The sequence below is a fragment of the Podarcis erhardii genome (assembly GCF_964252035.2).
Source record: "Podarcis erhardii genome assembly, chromosome: 2".
In the NCBI taxonomy this organism is placed as follows: Eukaryota; Metazoa; Chordata; class Lepidosauria; order Squamata; family Lacertidae; genus Podarcis; species Podarcis erhardii.
Genome location: NC_138498.1, coordinates 112,746,242 through 112,763,982, shown reverse-complemented (window position 1 = coordinate 112,763,982; position 17,741 = coordinate 112,746,242). Strand labels below are relative to the sequence as shown.

At 47.3% G+C, this 17,741-nt stretch overlaps 2 protein-coding genes across 5 annotated transcripts in view; one reads left to right on the top strand and one right to left on the bottom strand.

Moving 5' to 3' along the window:
• The window catches only part of LOC309337139 (TNF receptor-associated factor 1-like), a 261,886-nt gene that overhangs the window by 14,644 nt on the left and 229,501 nt on the right, over positions 1-17,741 (top strand). The window lies entirely within an intron of this gene.
• Positions 3,089-17,741, bottom strand: part of LOC309337071 (N(G),N(G)-dimethylarginine dimethylaminohydrolase 1-like) — a 37,691-nt gene continuing 23,038 nt past the window's right edge. For all 3 annotated transcript variants that reach the window (XM_081853740.1, XM_081853741.1, XM_081853739.1), the window contains exons 2-7: positions 17,189-17,497; positions 12,093-12,192; positions 10,708-10,781; positions 7,441-7,560; positions 5,435-5,578; positions 3,089-3,258 (exon numbers count right to left, since the gene is read on the bottom strand). In XM_081853740.1, coding sequence (XP_081709866.1) covers positions 3,142-3,258; positions 5,435-5,578; positions 7,441-7,560; positions 10,708-10,781; positions 12,093-12,192; positions 17,189-17,494 — 861 coding nt within the window. In that variant the 5' untranslated portion in view covers positions 17,495-17,497 and the 3' untranslated portion in view covers positions 3,089-3,141. The remainder of the gene's footprint in view (positions 3,259-5,434; positions 5,579-7,440; positions 7,561-10,707; positions 10,782-12,092; positions 12,193-17,188; positions 17,498-17,741) is intronic.

Below are 17,741 nucleotides of genomic sequence, written 5' to 3'. Positions count from 1 at the left end.
ATCCACACAGAAACACATCATTGCTTCTTTTAACTCGCTTGTGGGAATAACTCAGAGGCTGTGAAAGAAGGAAGGTTAACAACAGAAAGAATTAGAGGAACCATCGGAAGTGACTATGAAAAGCAGTGGAAGTATGAGATGATCAGAACCCTCCGAACTTGAAGCATGGGAAGTCCTATTCGACATTTATAATTTGGCAGAATATTCGGATTACAGTGGTACCTCGGCTTAAGTACTTAATTCGTTCCAGAGGTCCATTCTTAACCTGAAACTGTTCTTAACCTGAAGCACCACTTTAACTAATGGGGCCTCCTGCTTGGGGCCTCCTGCTGCCACCACACAATTTCTGTTCTCATCCTGAAGCAAAGTTCTTAACCCGAGGTACTATTTCTGGGTTAGCAGAGTCTGTAACCTGAAGCGTATGTAACCCGAGGTACCACTGTATTTGATATGTATAATTTGGAATATTTAATGTGATTTGATTGGATTGTTAAAAAGTGGAAAATTTAATAAAAATGAATTAAACAAAAAACAAAAAAACAGGCCCCAACTCCTTTCACTTGCCGAGGCCTCGCTCAAGATCGCTACCACAGAAATACACGATTTCCGGCAGGAATCTTTAAAAAGCGGAACTGAAATTACTGTTTTTTCATTACTGTTATTGATCTTTTCCCTTCCAACAGCCATCTCAAGCTGATGTACATTGAAGATGTACAACGCAGAAACAGCAGGGCTTTTTTCCCTCTCAGGTGGGCGCCATTGGCCTTATAAGAGAACAAGGGCGTTGCTTGTGGTGAATTCCGGCACCTCTTTTTCCTATAAAAATAGCAATATACACACAACTAAAACCATGCAACATAGACAGTTGTGGTAAAGACCCGGTTATCTGTCTGGGAAAGTCTGTCACAACAGAACTGTCTTTGGGTGTTTCCAGAAGCTGAGCACCTGTTGTATCTCAACAGGAATGCTATTCCGCAGAGCAAGGGCAACCAAATGGCTGTTAGTGGAAATAGGTTGCCAGCCGCATTGGTGCGTACACACACACACACACACACACACACACACACACACACACACACACCTCAAGTGGATGAACCTATAATAACAACACAACGCAAAGGGTTACCACTTCCTTTCATGTGCCCCCTTCCATTGTTATAGGGTCCAAAAATCAACATTGTTACAAAGTGACACCTGGAATAGGATGTGATTATCATCCCTCCCTCCCAAAGGATATTATTATTATTATTATTATTATTATTGAATTTATATACCGCCCTATATCCGGAGGTTTCAGGGCGGTTCACAAAGATCACAATATCTAAAATCAAAATAAAAACAATAACCCAATAATACCCTCCCAAAGAGAGCCGCATTTTAAAAGGGCATAGGATGTTGGTCAGGTCAGCCAAAGGCCTGGTTAAAAAGGAACATTTCTGCCTGGCACCTAAAGGCGCCAGGCAAACTTCCCTGGGGAGAGCATTCCACAGATGGGGAGCCACTGCAGAGAAGGCCCCGTTCTCGTGTTGCCACCCTCCTGACCTCTCAAGGAGGAGGCACATGAAAGAAGGCCTCAGAGGGTGATCTCAGGGACCCGGTAGGCTCATATGGAAAGAGGTGGTCCTTGAGGTATTGCGTTCCTGAGTCGTTAAAGACACTGCATTAATTGCATTAAAGCAGCATCTCCCAGTGTCGAAGGGGCTTAGTCCACATGCCTTACGCTCAGGAACCAAGCTTCCCCACCCGTCCCACAGCAAAAGCAAAAAAGACTCATCAAGACGGTGACTTGGTTCAATCTTTTTTATTATTAATTGTTTAAATTGATTCCACAAGGGGTTAAAGAGGCAGTGAGTGAATCTAAAGTCCTACATCCGTCAATACGCCTAACTTCCCCCAACAGAGGGCGCTCCCTCTACAGATTTCAAGAACATTCCTATGACCCCCACCCCACTCCTGCCCCCTAACTACGTTACACAAAACACATACAACAGCGCCGCTCGGAAGGAAGCAGAGACCCTTGCCAACCCGTTGTCTTAATCTAGCTGCTCCTCTGTGGCTGCGCCGGCTTTGCGGATATGCAGAGAGGTTATCTGTTGAGGGTGGCAGTGGGGGAAGCCATTGTTTTGAGTTTGGGGAGCGTGGGGGGTCTGATTCTGAACTCCCAGTCCCCAAACTGCAGCACCATAAGAAATGGATGTGGCAGGCCAAGCAGTCACAGAAGGAAAGTCGTCAGAGGTCATTCCAGATCAGGGATGGTTGAACCTGTGGAACTTGTTGGACTCCAACTCCCATCAGCCCCTGCCAGCATGGCCAATGGTCAAGCATGATGGGAGATGTGGTCCAACAACATTCTCATTCTAGTTATTGAGTCTCATGGCAGGGCAAGTGGAGTGACTCTAGGGACACCTTCCTACATCTGACACGAATCATCAGGTGTTGAGATTCAAAACTGAACAGGAGACCCCCTAGTCCCACAACCATCCATCGTAATGGAGTTGCCTGGTTCTGTAGCACTTGGATCACCTCAAACACATTGAAAGCTACTTATGTCCCACCCGCCCATGTCTCCTGCTCAATAGTTCTTCCAACATGGCAGCTATGAAAGAGAAATGGCCACCATCTTGGGTCTAGTCCTCACAATGGACACATCCCTTAAATGCCTTCCAAGATGGCTGCCCACCAATGTTTCTCAGCACCCGGTTTCATAACACGTCCCCCTCAGCGATGAAGGGAGAGCAGTGCTGCTCTTTTTAACGGTCCATAACGGGCTAAAAAAGTGATCGTTGATTGAAGAGCTAGAACTTCAAGTTTCCCGCCGATGGCTTTTTCTTCAGCACTTGGAGCAAAGTTGAGCACCTATCTACTCTGGGGCAAAAAAAATTATATTCGTAAAGCGTACACTGTAGAAGACAGGAGATAAAAAGAGACTCGTGTGGCTCCGTAGAAGCGAAGATCCAATGTAAATAAAAGAGAGGAACTGTGAGATTTAAGGCCAGTCAAATTAGCGTGTTTGGAGGTGTCCTTGCCTCACAAGGAAGCTAAGGGGAGAGAAAGTGGGGTGCCTGCACAAAGGAACCAAGAGAAGGGGTTCCTCTCGAGGGAATGCAAGAACCTGCGTTGTATTGTGGGGTTCGATAGGCACTAGATCTCCAGCTTCTTGTTGATGAGAAGAGAGCAGGAACTGAGAGTCCCACCAAGTTTGGCCACCTCAGTGCAAGCCGCAGGGATGAGGGTGTAGTCCGGAAGCTTCTGGAAGGGCTGTGGGAGGAGGCAGAGAGAAACCGGTTAGACCTCTTCCCAAAGCGATCTCTGTCCCTGCAGTGACCAAGCCACACCTGAAGCTCGTGAAAAGGCAGGCGGTTTCGCGCGGGGAGACAGAGCACACAGAATGGCTGCAAAGCTTGCAAAAGGCCATGCTCAAAGGTCAACGCATGAGCCACCATTCTTTTGTGGCAGCCTCTGAGCTGGCCAGTACGGCGTCTCAAATTCTGCCCCAAAATGAATTGACATAAATACTGTATTTATGGAAGAAATTTAAGACGTATTTACAAAAACATTGTAATTTGGTTGAATGTTAAGAAGGATGCTAGATTATAAAAAATTGGCCACCACTAAATTAGATTTGAATTTGATGATAAGTGAGATTAAAGAAAACATAAACCTTTTGGAGAATTGCTAGATTATATTTAAATGAGTGGATATAAGATCGTAAACAAGTTGATAATTTGCTTGGAAAAACCTTTTAATGATGTAAATGGGAGCGGGAGACGTGAGGGAGTCCAAAGAAGTGATGAAACCACGTTATGATATAAGTAAGGTCATTTATTATTTGTGCATTTGTATCCAAAAAATTTTAATAAATATTTATATATATATATTAAAAAAAATACTGTATTTTCCGCTCCATAAGACACACTTTTTTCCTCCTAAAAAGTAAGGGGGAAAGTCTGTGCGTCTTATGGAGCGAATGTGTGGTCCCTGGAGCCAAATTGCCCAGGGGCGAAAAGCAGATTGTGCTTTTTTCTTGTTTAGAAAAGAGGAAAGGGGGTGTTGAAACAAAGCCGCTGAGCAGCTGATCAGCAAGCGGTCGGGAGGGAGATAAGGGACGCTAGCGATAAAGGAGGCTGCTTGGGAGGGGGAAGGTAAAAGCACATGGATCCTCAGGATTTTTGCATTGGGTCACCCCAAATTCACCATCAGATCACATAGCATGTCCATGGCTCTAGCCTGCACAAAAAAAAAATGCATCCACTGTTTCGTTGGGCCGCAATGGCACAAAAAACGTGGTCACAAAGCATGGATACACATGGATCCTCAGGATTTTTGCATTGGGCTACCCCAAACTCACCGTCAAATCACATATCATGTCTGTGGCCACAGCATGAACCACAAAAATCATACATCCACTGTTTCGTTCAGAATATTTCTTTTCTTGTTTTCCTCCTATAAAAACTAGGTGCGTCTTAGGGTCAGGTGCGCCTTATGAAGCAAAAAATACGGTACGTACAGTCGTACCTCGGCTCCCGAATGCCTTGGGAGTTGAATGTTCCAGCTCCCAAACGATCGAAAACCAGAAGTGAGTGTTCTGGTTTCTGAATAGTGGTTTTTTGGGTTGTTGTTTTTTGGAAGCCGAATGTCCTGTGCGGCTTCTGCTATTATTTCCGGAGTGCCTGCGCAACTGGAAACCAATCAGAAGCCGTGCCTTGGTTTCCAAATGTTTCGGAATTTGAATGGACTCCCGGAACGGATTCCATTCGACTTCCGAGGTACAACTGTATTGCTTTAATTGTTATGCATTTTTTAACTGGCTAGGGTTTACACTTTTAATACTTTGAGTTGGAATTGCTTTGTTGAGTATTTTAATTAGGTATGGATTTTAACCTTGCAAGCTACTTAGATGCCATTTTGGCAAGTAAGTGGCACATTAAAGGTAAAGGGACCCCTGACCATTAGGTCCAGTCGTGGCTGACTCTGGGGTTGCAGCGCTCATCTCGCTTTATTGGCCAAGGGGGCTGGCGTACAGCTACCAGGTCATGTGGCCAGCATGACTAAGCCGCTTCTGGCGAACCAGAGCAGCACACGGAAATGCCGTTTACCTTCCCGCCAGAGCGGTACCTATTTATCTACTTGCGCTTTGAGGTGCTTTCGAACTGCTAGAGACCGAGGAACGGGAGCTCACCCCGTCGCGGGGATTCGAACCACCAACCTTCTGATCGGCTAGTCCTAGGCTCTATTGTTTAACCCACAGCGCCAACCGCGTCCCTAAGTGGCACATTATTATTATTATTATTATTAATATTATTCCTATATGCAATCCTCCTCCTCTTCTTCCTCTTCCTCCTCCTCCTCCTTGCAGCCTCCACACCTGGTCCAGGGATATAAACTCAACCCTTTATCCCCCACCCACCAGGTAAAGAGCACTCTTTCCCCTTACTTGTACGCTGTTAGGATATTCCTCAGCGCTGCGATGCAGAAGCACACTGCTCTTCTGACCAAGCCGTGCATAGACGCAATTTGCAGCCGGGTCATCCGGCACCGTCAGTGTTTCATAGTGGTGATCGGTCAATTGTTCCATGGTCTTCAACAAAAGAGGGTAGTGGGAAGAGAAGGGAGAAGTTCATTAACAGAGGGATGGAGGAGTAGGCCTTCACATGAGCCCCAAGGCAAATGACCAACATCAAAACCAAGAAAGATAAGTTCTAAAAACACCACAAACACCCAAAGCAGAGACCTCTTCTGAAAGCAGAGACGTTTCTGGAAAAAAAACAGAGGCATTCTTGTTGGGAATGGTGGGAGAGGATATTGATAAGAAGGACCAGAAATTGTTTTTATACGCAACAACAGCGGCAAGGTTACTGCTGGCTCAGGTGTGGAAACAGCAACAATTGCCGACAGTAGAAGAGTGGCAGTATAAGGTTATGGAATATGCAGAAATGGCCAAACTAACAGGGAAAATTCGACAACAGGGCAATGAAACGTTTCAAAAAGAATGGGATAAATTTATGTCGTATATAGACAGGATGAAATAGTGAAACCAGTAAAGGGAAAGGGACCCCTGACCATTAGGTCCAGTCGTGGCCGACTCTGGGGTTGGGGCGCTCATCTCGCTTTATTGGCCGAGGGAGCCGGCGTACAGCTTCCGGGTCATGTGGCCAGCATGACTAAGCCGCTTCTGGCGAATCAGAGCAGCGCACAGAAATGCCGTTTACCTTCCCGCCGGAGTGGTACCTATCTATCAACTTGCACTTTGACGTGCTTTCGAACTGCTAGGTTGGCAGGAGCAGGGACCGAGCAACGGGAGCTCACCCTGTCGCGGGGATTCGAACTGCCGACCTTCTGATTGGCAAGTCCTACGCTCTGTGGTTTAACCCACAGTGCCACCCGTGTCCCTAGTGAAACCAGTAGAAGGGAAATAAACCTCATAATGGGAAAATAAAAAGAAACTATCTTAGACATTAATGACATGTGAACTATAATGTAAAATATAATTAAGATAATTAACAGTATTTGTAAATGAATATGAACAACAAGATTTGTATATATAGAAAGATTTATTTGTATACAAACTTTGTGGATAAAGATGGAAGAAGAATAACAATATGTAAAATAGACAAAGACAATGCGAAAATTTTCAGAGACTATATAAAAAACCCAGAAGAAGGAAAGAGGGAAGTCAGCTTTCAGGAGCAAGTACAAATGTAAAATGTAATGTAATATGTGAATGTATAGTATGTAATTTTAAAAAACAACTAATAAAGATCATCGGGGGGAGGGGGAAGCAGAGACCTCTTCTGCTAACCAGCAGAGCTGGTCACCCAAATAATGTGGTTTCAGGAAGAGCACAGATAGCAGGCACCAGTGACATCTCCACAGAACAGGGGCAGCCACGCAGAAGGCCCTGCTTCAACCTTCTGTGGGGTCTGGCTTCTGGTATTTGGGGGGTGTGAAGGAGCAAGTCTCATAGGGGATTCATAAGGGATAAAGGCTTTCTTGAAGAAGGAGGAGGAGGAGGAGGAGGAGGAGGAGAAGAGGAGTTTGGATCTGATATCCCGCTTTATCGCTACTCTAAGGAGTCTCAAAGCGGATCACATTCTCCTTTCCCTTCCTCCCCCACAACAAGCACTCTGTGAGGTGAGTGGGGCTGAGAGACTTCAGAGAAGTGTGACTAGCCCAAGGTCACCCAGCAGCTGCATGTGGAGGAGTGGGGAATCAAACCCGGTTCACCAGATTACGAGTCCACCGCTCTTAACCACTGCACCACACTGGCTCTTGGAGTGGAGAGGAGGTGGACCCAAGTAGCCCACCTAATCCAGCATCCTATTTTTACAGTGGCCAATCAGATGTCCCAAAGGGAAGCAGGAACTGAGCGTAACAGCGCTCTCCACTCCTGCCTTGCAGCTCTTTCTCGGGAGAGGCCCCCTGGGAGGTTGTGGAAGTTACCTTCATGGCTTTCTTGGCCACGTCGCTGCTGCCAATGACAACCGTTTCAGAGCCAGCCATGCTGCAGAAGCTGCGGAGGTGCAACGTACCCGAGACAGGAACAGTCGACACCGCAAAATCCTGCACAGAGACATTCCGTAAGACTTCCAGAAGTTCATGCCACACAGTTGCAACCAAGAGCTCCACCCATTCACCCATTCTTTCCCCATACAGGACTGAAAAGGGCAGGGGTGAGGAACCAATGGGAGGCTCCATACAAGTTTCTAACAGGGAACTGCTGATGAGGTGATCTTTCCCATACAAGTAAAGCCCTAAATGACCTCAGTCTTGTATACCTGAAGGAGCGTCTCCACTCCCATCATTCTGCCTGGACACAGAAGTCCAGCACAGAGGACCTTCTGGCGGTTCCCTCCCTGCGAGAGGCCAAGTTACAGGGAACCAGGCAGAGGGCCTTCTCGGTGGTGGCACCCGCCCTGTGGAATGCCCTCTCATCAGATGTCAAGGAGATACAACTATATAGAACTACTATACAACTTTAAGGAGACAACTGAAGGCAGTCCTGTATGGGGAAGTTGGTAATGTTTGATGCTTTATTATGTTAATAATAATAATAATAATAATAATAATAATAATAATAATAATAAAATTATTTATACCCCGCCCATCTGGCTGGTTTTCCCCAGCCACTCTGGGTGGCTTCCAACAGAATATTAAAATACAATAGTCTATTAAACATTAAAAGCTTCCCTAAAGAGGGCTGCCTTCAGATGTCTTCTAAAAGTCTGGTAGTTGTTCTTCTCTTTGACATCTGGTGGGAGGGCGTTCCACCATATATCTGATGGAAGCCACCCAGAGTGGCTGGGGCAACCCAGTCTGTACAAATATAACAATAAAATATATCAACAAACAACAAATCAACAACAACAACAACAACAACAACAACAACAACAACAACAACAACTCATTTGGGGCTTTCTTTTTATACCTGAGGATCACACATGGTGAGACTAATTATAAGGCTGTGAGCTGCTGAAAAAATATATTTTGGTAGTCTCCCTTTCACAACAAGGGGGAGCATGTTTTATACAAATGCACAGGCAAAGGAAAATTAGAAAGAAATGCAGCCTCACCCACCCATCCGCCACCAGCCAATAGTTCCTTCTTCAGTGGGTTAAGGAATAATAATAAATAATAATAATAATAAATTTTATTTATATCCCGCCCTCCCCAGCCGAAGCCGGGCTCAGGGCGGCTAACAACACTAAAACAATACAACATTATAAAACATTATAAAAATGAGTTAAAAACAAAATTAATGGCAACCATAAGCTAAAGTCTTGAAAAGATTGCCAAAGGAGGGGGTCAGGCTGCGCCCTAACAAAAGGCCAGGTGGAACAGCTCTGTCTTGCAGGCCCTGCGGAAAGATGTCAAGTCCTGCAGGGCCCTTGTCTCTTGTGACAGAGCGTTCCACCAGGTTGGAGCCGCAGCCGAAAAAGCCCTGGCTCTGGTTGAGGCCAGCCTAACCTCTCTGTGGCTTGGGACCTTCAAGGTGTTTTTATTTGAAGACCGTAAGTTCCTCTGTGGGGCATACCAGGAGAGGCGGTCCCGTAGGTACGAGGGCCCTAGGCCGTATAGGGCTTTGAAGGTTAAAACCAGCACCTTAAACCTGATCCTGTACTCCACCGGGAGCCAGTGCAGCTTGTATAGCACCGGATGAATGTGATCTCTAAGCGAAGACCCCGTAAGGAGTCTCGCTGCGGCATTCTGCACCCGTTGGAGTTTCTGGGTCAGTCTCAAGGGCAGCCCCACGTAGAGCGAGTTACAATAATCCAGTCTGGAGGTGACCGTCGCGTGGATCACAGTGGCTAGGTCAGGGCGAGAGAGGTAAGGAGCCAACTGCTTAGCTTGGCGGAGATGAAAAAATGCCGCCTTTGTTATAGCTGCAATCTGCGCCTCCATAGAGAGGGAGGTATCGAAGATTACACCCAAACTCTTAACGGATGGTGCTGGCACTAATTGCACCCCCGCAAGAGATGGGAGTTGCCCCCTCAGTCCCAAGTCGTCCCGTCCCAGCCAGAGGACCTCTGTCTTCGAAGGATTTAACTTCAACCGGCTCCCACGAAACCATCCAGCCACAGCCTCCAAGCATCTGATCAGTGTGTCTGGGGCCGAGTCCGGGTGGCCGTCCATCAACAGATAGAGTTGGGTGTCATCAGCATACTGATGGCAGCCCAGCCCAAAACTCCGGACAAGATTCCGGGAAGAGTCCCAAGATGAGGACAAGGATATGATTAGGAACTCTTCATCAGAGATTCAAGGGTGTCACACATTCCCTGGGTGTGGCTATGATATGCGGGTCACATTGGGACAGGGAGCAAGGAAAAATAGCCGAGGAGGCAGTGGAAAGGTTAAGCAGTTGGGAGGAAAGAAGTCTCTGTTCATCTGTTGAATTGTTTTCAACGTGGGGGTTCTGAGTAGAAGTTGGCTCAGCAGCGGCCTTGAAAGACAGATTATCAATCTTCCCTTTAATGTGCCACCACAGGAGACTACAGTGGACGCTCGGGTTGTGAACGTGATCCGTGCGGCAGGCATGTTCACAACCCGCAGCGCCGCGTCTGTGCACAGTTCAGTGATTGATTGTGATTTTATGTAAACGGTGTTATTTTTACTGTTGTTAGGCACTCTGAGCCTGGCTTCAGCTGGGGAGGGCAGGATATAAATAAAATATTATTACTATTATTATTATTATGCGCATGTGCAAAAGCGCGATTTAGCACTTCTGCGCATGCATGAGCACCAAAACCTGGAAGTAACCCGTTCTGGTACTTCCGGGTTTGAAGAGGTGCGCAGCCCGAAAATGTGTAACCTGAAGTGTTTGTAACCCGAGGTACCACTGTACTGGTTATGTTTCCGGGGCACTCCCATCTATTCATGCGGAGCGCTGGGGGGGCATCCAATAGATGAACTAAACATGTGCCAGCCTTGCGAATAAGGCCGGAAAAATGTTTACTAGTCTGCTAGGGGCTGGCAGAGGAGGGGCAGAAAGTTCCAGGCCTCCTGCAGCAGTCTGCTCAAGCAGTTGCCCAGCAGTTGTCCTTGTCACCTACAGGTACCAGGCTACTGCTTAACTGCAAGGCTGCCGTACACCTTAGAACAGGGGTGGGAAGCAGAAGCAGAATAGCAACAACTGAATAGCTAGGAACACCACAACTGCGCAGGTTTTGGGCAGGGAGGTAGGGAAGGTTTAGTTCCAAGATTCCAGCTCACCCTGAAAGCATCCGCAACCATCTCTGCTCCTCTGTGATTAGTCCACTTGGAAATGCCCACGAAGAACTCTCTACCTGTAAAAAAGACATTAAGAAGATGGAGAATACTAGAACCGGCAATAAGTCAAAGGGCAAGCCAGATTCCTGAGGTTTAGCTCTCCCCAGACCTGCATAACAACGCTGGTTTATCTCTTCCCATCTCAGATCTGACTACGACTGCAGCCTTAAAGCTACAATCTTGGAATGTATGTGGCGAGGGCAGCAACAGGGCGAGGTTATTGCTGGCTCAGGTGTGGAAACAGCAAATTTTGCCTACAATAGGAGAGTGGCAGTACAAGGTTATGGAGTATGCAGAAAAAGCTCCACTAACAGCAAAAAAATTGACATCAGGGTGACGAAACATATCAAAAAGAATGGGGGGGAAATTGTGTTATATATAGAGAAGACAATGTGAAATAGGGAAACCGGTAGAACTAAAATAAACCTCATAATGGGAAAACACAAGAAATTTATAGTATCAAAATGAATTAAAAATGTACATTAGGACTATTGTTGAACAATATTTGTAAATGAATATAGACAGACAACAAGAATTGTATATATACAAAGTTTTATTTGTTTACAGACATTTTATTGAAAAAAAATTGAAGAACAGTTATATATAAAATGGACAAAGACAATGCAAAAATTTAAAGACGACATAAAAAAGCCGGAAGGAGGAAGAAGGGAAGTCAGCTCGGGAGAGCAAGAACAAATGTGAAACATAATGTATGTGTATGTATAGTATGTAACTAAAAATTCAATAAAGATCATCTAAAAAAAAAAAGGAATGTATGTGGAGAGGAGAGAGGGCTTCATTTGCACCAGGTTTCTGCCCTAAAATGCATATACAAATAGCAAGAGGCAGTCCTGGAACACGCAGATCCGTACTGGCGAGAGTGCCTCTGAGCATGCATTAAGTGCAGCTCCCTCCCTCCATGAATGCCCAACTGCAGACATCTGGGATTGGAGGGCAAAGGGTTTTCAGGCCGGTTTCTATGACTTCCAGGCAGTTTTGAGTGGTGTGTGTGTGTGTGTGTGTGTGTGTGTGTTTTATTAGAAGAGAAACTAACCAGATCAGGGGTGGGGGGAACCCTCAACAGAATCTCATCAAATTCTCCATCACCCCCAGTGCTACCATCATCATTTACATGGCACTTCCACTATGAAAAGTGGTTTCAAAGGCTTAGTCACCCTTACCGCAGAGCAAAGAAACGAAAACCCCGTGGTGTACTTACAAATTCCCATTTTATCAGGTTAACCCAAATGCAAAGTTCCCTCCATCTTCTGGACCTCCCCGCTCCTGAGATAAGGGCCACCGTCCTCAGTGACAGAGGAGTCATTTACCTGTGAACAGGACATCGCTCCCATCCAAGGTGGCTCCTTCATCTGTAACCTCCACCACACGCAGTTTGAGCTCCTCCAAGACCTTCTTGACGCTGCTGATCTGGGAAAGCAGCAAGGGATAGAGGAAGAGATCAGACATTTTCTAGCACATCTCCTTTCCTTAACACCTCTTCATGCAACTCTCAACCCAGGCTCGACACAGTATACCTGAAGGAGCGTCTCCACCCGTTCAGCCCGGCCACTGAGGTCCTCCTCCAAGGGCCTTCTGGTGGTTCCTTCACTGCGAGAAGCAAAGCTACAGGGAACCAGGCAGAGGGCCTTCTCAGTAGTGGCACCTGCCCTGTGGAACACCCTCCCATCAGATGTCAAAGAAAGAAACAACTACAGTGGTACCTTGGGTTAAGAACTTAATTCGTTCTGGAGGTCTGTTCTTAACCTGAAACTGTTCTTAACCTGAGGTACCACTTTAGCTAATGGGGCCTCCTGCTGCCACCACCACATAATTTCTGTTCTCATCCTGAAGCAAAGTTCTTAACCCAAAGTATTATTTCTGGATTAGCGGAGTCTGTAACCTGAAGCGTCTGCAACCGAGGTACCACTGTATCTGACTTTTAGGAGACATCTGAAGGCAGCCATATTTAGGGAAGTTTTTAATATTTGATGTTTTATTGTGCTTTTAATTCTGTTGGGAGCAGTCCAGAATGAGAGATGGGCTGGAAATATTTCCTGAGGATGGGAGTCCTCCTCGCTATATAAGCACACAATTCTGCATAGAATTCCAGACAGGCAGAGATTCTCAGGTCAAGAATTGCCAGAAAGCCCAAACAGTGACCTGGCGCACGGGTTTATAGCAGAGTTTAATTCAAGCCCTGGTTATATAAGGGGGTGTGGGGGCTCAGAGGGCCAGAGTGGCCTCCAGAATATCTGCATGACCTTTTGTTTCATTTTCATTCCACGGACACTTCTGGGCCAGGCATATTTCACAGATGATTCACAGGCCTCTCTCTCACACAGACCAAGATTTCAATTTAATTAATTGAAGTCAGCAATGGGATGTACTATCGGGTTTTGACCACAGCAAAGATTTCCCTTTCATCAAATTATGAGTTTTTGCTTTGGACTTCCTCCTGTTTTACACACTCTTATAACCTCAGGATACTTCCGCAGTCTCGTTCTTAGCTCGACAGTCTATTTACATTTTTTCACCCTCTGTACCATAGTTCACATATTACTGGTAGCTTTATAAAAAGAGAGAACAAAGGGAATTAATAGAAGGATGTGTGCTTTTTATAAAAACTGCAGGGCGAGCCTTTAAATAACGTTGCTTTATTCTCTTTGTTGTTTTAAGCTATGCATATTTTTGATCATCTTAAGTCACTTTGAGGCATTTTATTGAGTGTGACAAATAATAATAATAATAATAATAATAATAATAAACAACTTCAGAAACAAAGGGTTAACCATCAGCACCCCAGACTGAGGGCTGCTTAATGCAAAAAGCTGCATCTTACTCAGATATGCAATGACTGTCCTAGATGCTTTAGCTGAGATTCCTGCATTGCAGAGGGTTAGGCTGGATATTTGGGGTCTTTTGCAACTGTACAGTTCTATGATTCTATGTGTGATGGCCTGGGACTCGGAACCAGAGGGGTCTCAGTCTGCACCGGATCCTTTGCCTCAGGCATCATCTGAACCAAGTCTGGGGCCTGATCCTGAAGAGTTCCAGTCTGCACAGGTTCCCCTGCAACAAACACCAGCTGGGCCGAATCAGGGGCCTGATCCTGCCTTGGCTCCAGATGCGGGGATTACCTCGTTGCCTTCAGCTGGGCCATCACTTACAGCTGCTCTGCTACCAGTTGGGGTCAGGGGAGGCTGAGGCGGCCCCTGGGTCTAGTAACCCACCAACGTCTCCCAAGGTGCAGAGACTAAGGTCTGAGAGAAGGGGAGACCTGAGTACTCGCAGGAGGAGTGCTCGCCTTCGGGTAAAGCAGGGAGATGAGTTGCTGGGGGATCAGGACCGGCCGTTACCCCGACAAAGATAAAAGGCTGTCAGACCCCGTCCCAGGTTGCAGGAGCAACCTTGCTGTATGCTAGATCCTGCCTGAGATCCTGTACCTGCCCTTGCCTGGTTTCCTGCCTCATGTCCTGCCTTGGCCCTTTCGGACTGACTCCTAGCGGAACCTACGAGGTCTGAACCGGTCTTGGACAGCGTTTCACGGGCTACCCCCAGGCCCAGCACACTATGACTGCATGTGTGCCTATTTTGCCAGGTTTACATAGGATCCCACCGCTGTAAGATGTAGCCTTTGTCCAAAGGAGGTGACCAAAACACTTTATTTAGAACAAACTCAAACAAATACTAAGCACAGGAAAAGCCCACCAAAATCTATCTCCTCAAGTACCCCAGGAGCTGGCCTCAGGAACTTCGTGCAACCCCTGAACTGGAAGAACTGGAGCACACATAAAACGTCAACTGGGCTCCACAGCATTACATCCACCAACATGAACCTCCTTCTTTACGTACAGAAAGTAAAAGGCACATGTTAGGTGCCGTCCCTACCATTAGGCAGAGGGAGGTGGCTAAGTGTTGGTGTTGACATTTAAAGCCCTAAACAGCTTCAACCCAGTATACCTGAAGGAGAGTCTCCACCCCCATCATTCAGCCCAGACACTGAGGTCCAGCTCTGTGGGCCTTCTGGCAGTTCCCTCACTGCGAGAAGCCAAGTTACAGGAAATCAGGCAGAGGGCCTTCTCGGTAGTGGCACCTACCCTGTGGAACACCCTCCCACCAGATGTCAAAGAGAAAAACAGCTACCAGACTTTTAGAAGACATCTGAAGGCAGCCCTGTTTAGGGAAGCTTTTAATGTTTAATAGACTATTGTATTTTAATATTCTGTTGGAAGCCACCCAGAGTGGCTGTGGAAACCCAGCCAGATGGCTGGGGTATAAATAATAAATTATTATTATTAACTCTGGCAGCCGGTTTGGGGTGTCATGAAAGGGTAAATATCATTTTTCATTATTGCATTTTGACTCTCAGAGGTGCTTACAGGACTCCCTGACAAAATAACTAGTTTGCACCTCGATTTGATGGACAGGGCATGAGGGGAGAGGGGGAAGAGAAGCCATTTACTAAATTGCCTCAGGCAGCAAAATGTCTTGGGCCAAGCCAACACTGTGTCAACATGATAATGTGTGTACAGAGTGGTCAGCCAACTGGCTCTATTGTGGTGCCTTTGCTTCGATAATTTCCAACTTGCACAAGAGCCTTTTTTAAGCTTGCTCCAAGGGAAACTCAGTACTTTTCACGTTCCCTTTATTTAAGCTGCAGAAAGGCGTTCCGTAAATGCTCTGAAGCCCTTTTCAAAGGGTTTCAAAAGGCCAACTCCGTTCCGCTGAGGGGTGGGGGGTGGGGAAGGCATTCCATGCATGCTCAGAGACACTGCAAATGAGTTGCTAGGAGGTTGTTGTTGTTTTAAAAAAACAGAAACAAAATAAAGATGGCAGCATATGGCACAGAAGCAACAGTTAGACAGGGAGTTCTTGGGTGAATGTGCTCCAAAACACTTACATTTATTTTAACTAAAAGCATAAGAAGAAAAACACACGAGAGAGAGAGAGAGAGAGAGAGAGAATGAATCAACTTCTGTCTGGCAGTAATTAGCAGAGAGAGGCAAGGAAATGTGGACCCTTTAAGAGGTGCCAAATTTTCTCCAGGGCTTGGGTGGAGTGTGTGTGGACACACAATTCTATATTCGGCACACTGCACTGGAGCAGGGAGGTGGGTCATGAGAATGGCGGATGGCCGGGCGGGTGGGAAGGAGGCACGATGCCAACTGCTGAGGCAACCGGCCAGACGGCTTGCCTCAGCGCTCCGGGGACACGGGTGGGATTAGTCCCAGAGGTTCCTACAGAGGAACAGATGGGGCCTGCGATTGACAGGGTTTAACTAACAGCTAGCTGGCGACCGGCTGCTCTCCCCCGCCCCCACCCTTTCAAAGGCAGCAAATCCACTAGGACGGGACTAGAACCTTAACAGGGCAATGCTGTGCATGTTTACTCAAGAGCAAGACTCACCCACAGATGAGGCTGGCAAATGTATTTAAGGCAGCCGTTTGCCGCCTCACGGAAGCATGTTAGGACTAACTTTGAGAACGCTCCCGACTTATCCCCGTGACCTTGTCGCACCCTCAATAATGGCCCGTTAAAATTAAAAAAGAAATAAAAACCAACCGTAGCAATCTGGCACAAGGACTGGGCTTATACTCGGGCTTCAAAGGCCTAAAGGTTAGTACAGTCATACCTCGGGTTACAGACATTTCAGGTTGCGGTTTTTTGGGTTACGGACCGCTGAAACCTGGAAGTACCGGAACGGGTTACTTCCGGGTTTCAGCGGCCGCACATGCGCAGAAGCACTATATTGCACTTTGCGCATGTGCAGAAGCGCTGAATCCAACCCACACGTGTGCAGACGTGGGTTGCAAATGCTGTGGGTTGCGAACGTGCATCCCACACGGATCACATCTGCAACCCGAGCGTCCACTGTAAGCGCTCACTGCCAAGTTAGTAAATAGCCATTTCCTAGGGTGCTTCAAAACTGCCTCCGGGCAACCAGGGGAGTGGGGGGGAATAAAAAAAGGTAAAGGTACCCCTGCCCATACGGGCCAGTCTTGCCAGACTCTAGGGTTGTGCGCTCATCTCACTCTATAGGCCAGGAGCCAGCTCTGTCCGCAGACACTTCCGGGTCACGTGGCCAGCGTGACAAGCTGCATCTGGCGAGCCAGCGCAGCACACGGAACGCCGTTTACCTTCCCGCTGGTAAGCGGTACCTATTTATCTACTTGCACCTGGGGGTGCTTTCGAACTGCTAGGTTGGCAGGCGCTGGGACCGAGCGACAGGAGCGCACCCCGCCATGGGGATTCAAACCGCCGACCATGCGATCGGCAAGTCCTAAGCACTGAGGTTTTACCCACAGCGCCACCCACATCCCGGGAATAGCTCCCGGTAAATAAAAAGCGTAGCTCACAAGATGACTGGCAACCCCAGCAGGTTTATTTGCAAGGTGATTCAACACAAACGAATTGAACAGCTTACCTCGTCCCGCCGCGACGGCACCCATGGCCGCGTGAGCAGCGCGGTGTCTCCCTGTATCACGGCCAGGTCCCCCACCAGCGTGGAGCAGGGGAGGCCCTCGTCCGCAGCCAGCTCAATGACCTGCAGCCCTAGCTTCTGGCGCAAGATGCCCGTGTAGACGCCGTACTGCCGGTGGGCCTTGGCCAGGTCCACAGGCTCAGCCCCGCCATCGGACACGTCTGTCGCCGTCTCTGCCGTGCCGAAGGAGGTAGGGATGCAGCGGACAATGGCATGGGTATACTTGCCAAAGGAGGAGACACTGGCCATGGTCTGGAAGGGAGGAACAGAGGGATGAACCGTTGAGCTGGCTGGACGGCAAGCCACTCCTCTCGCTCAAGTCTGAGGGGCAATAGGGCAATACAATGAATTTCCCCGGTCAGCTCTTGAGAACGAGGGAGAACCAGTTCAGGCCCTGAGGAAACAGAGCTTGGATTTTTGTTGTTGCATTCATATTATTCCTCACTGAATCTCCACAACAACCCTGTGAAGTATGTTAAACTGAGAGGCAGTGACT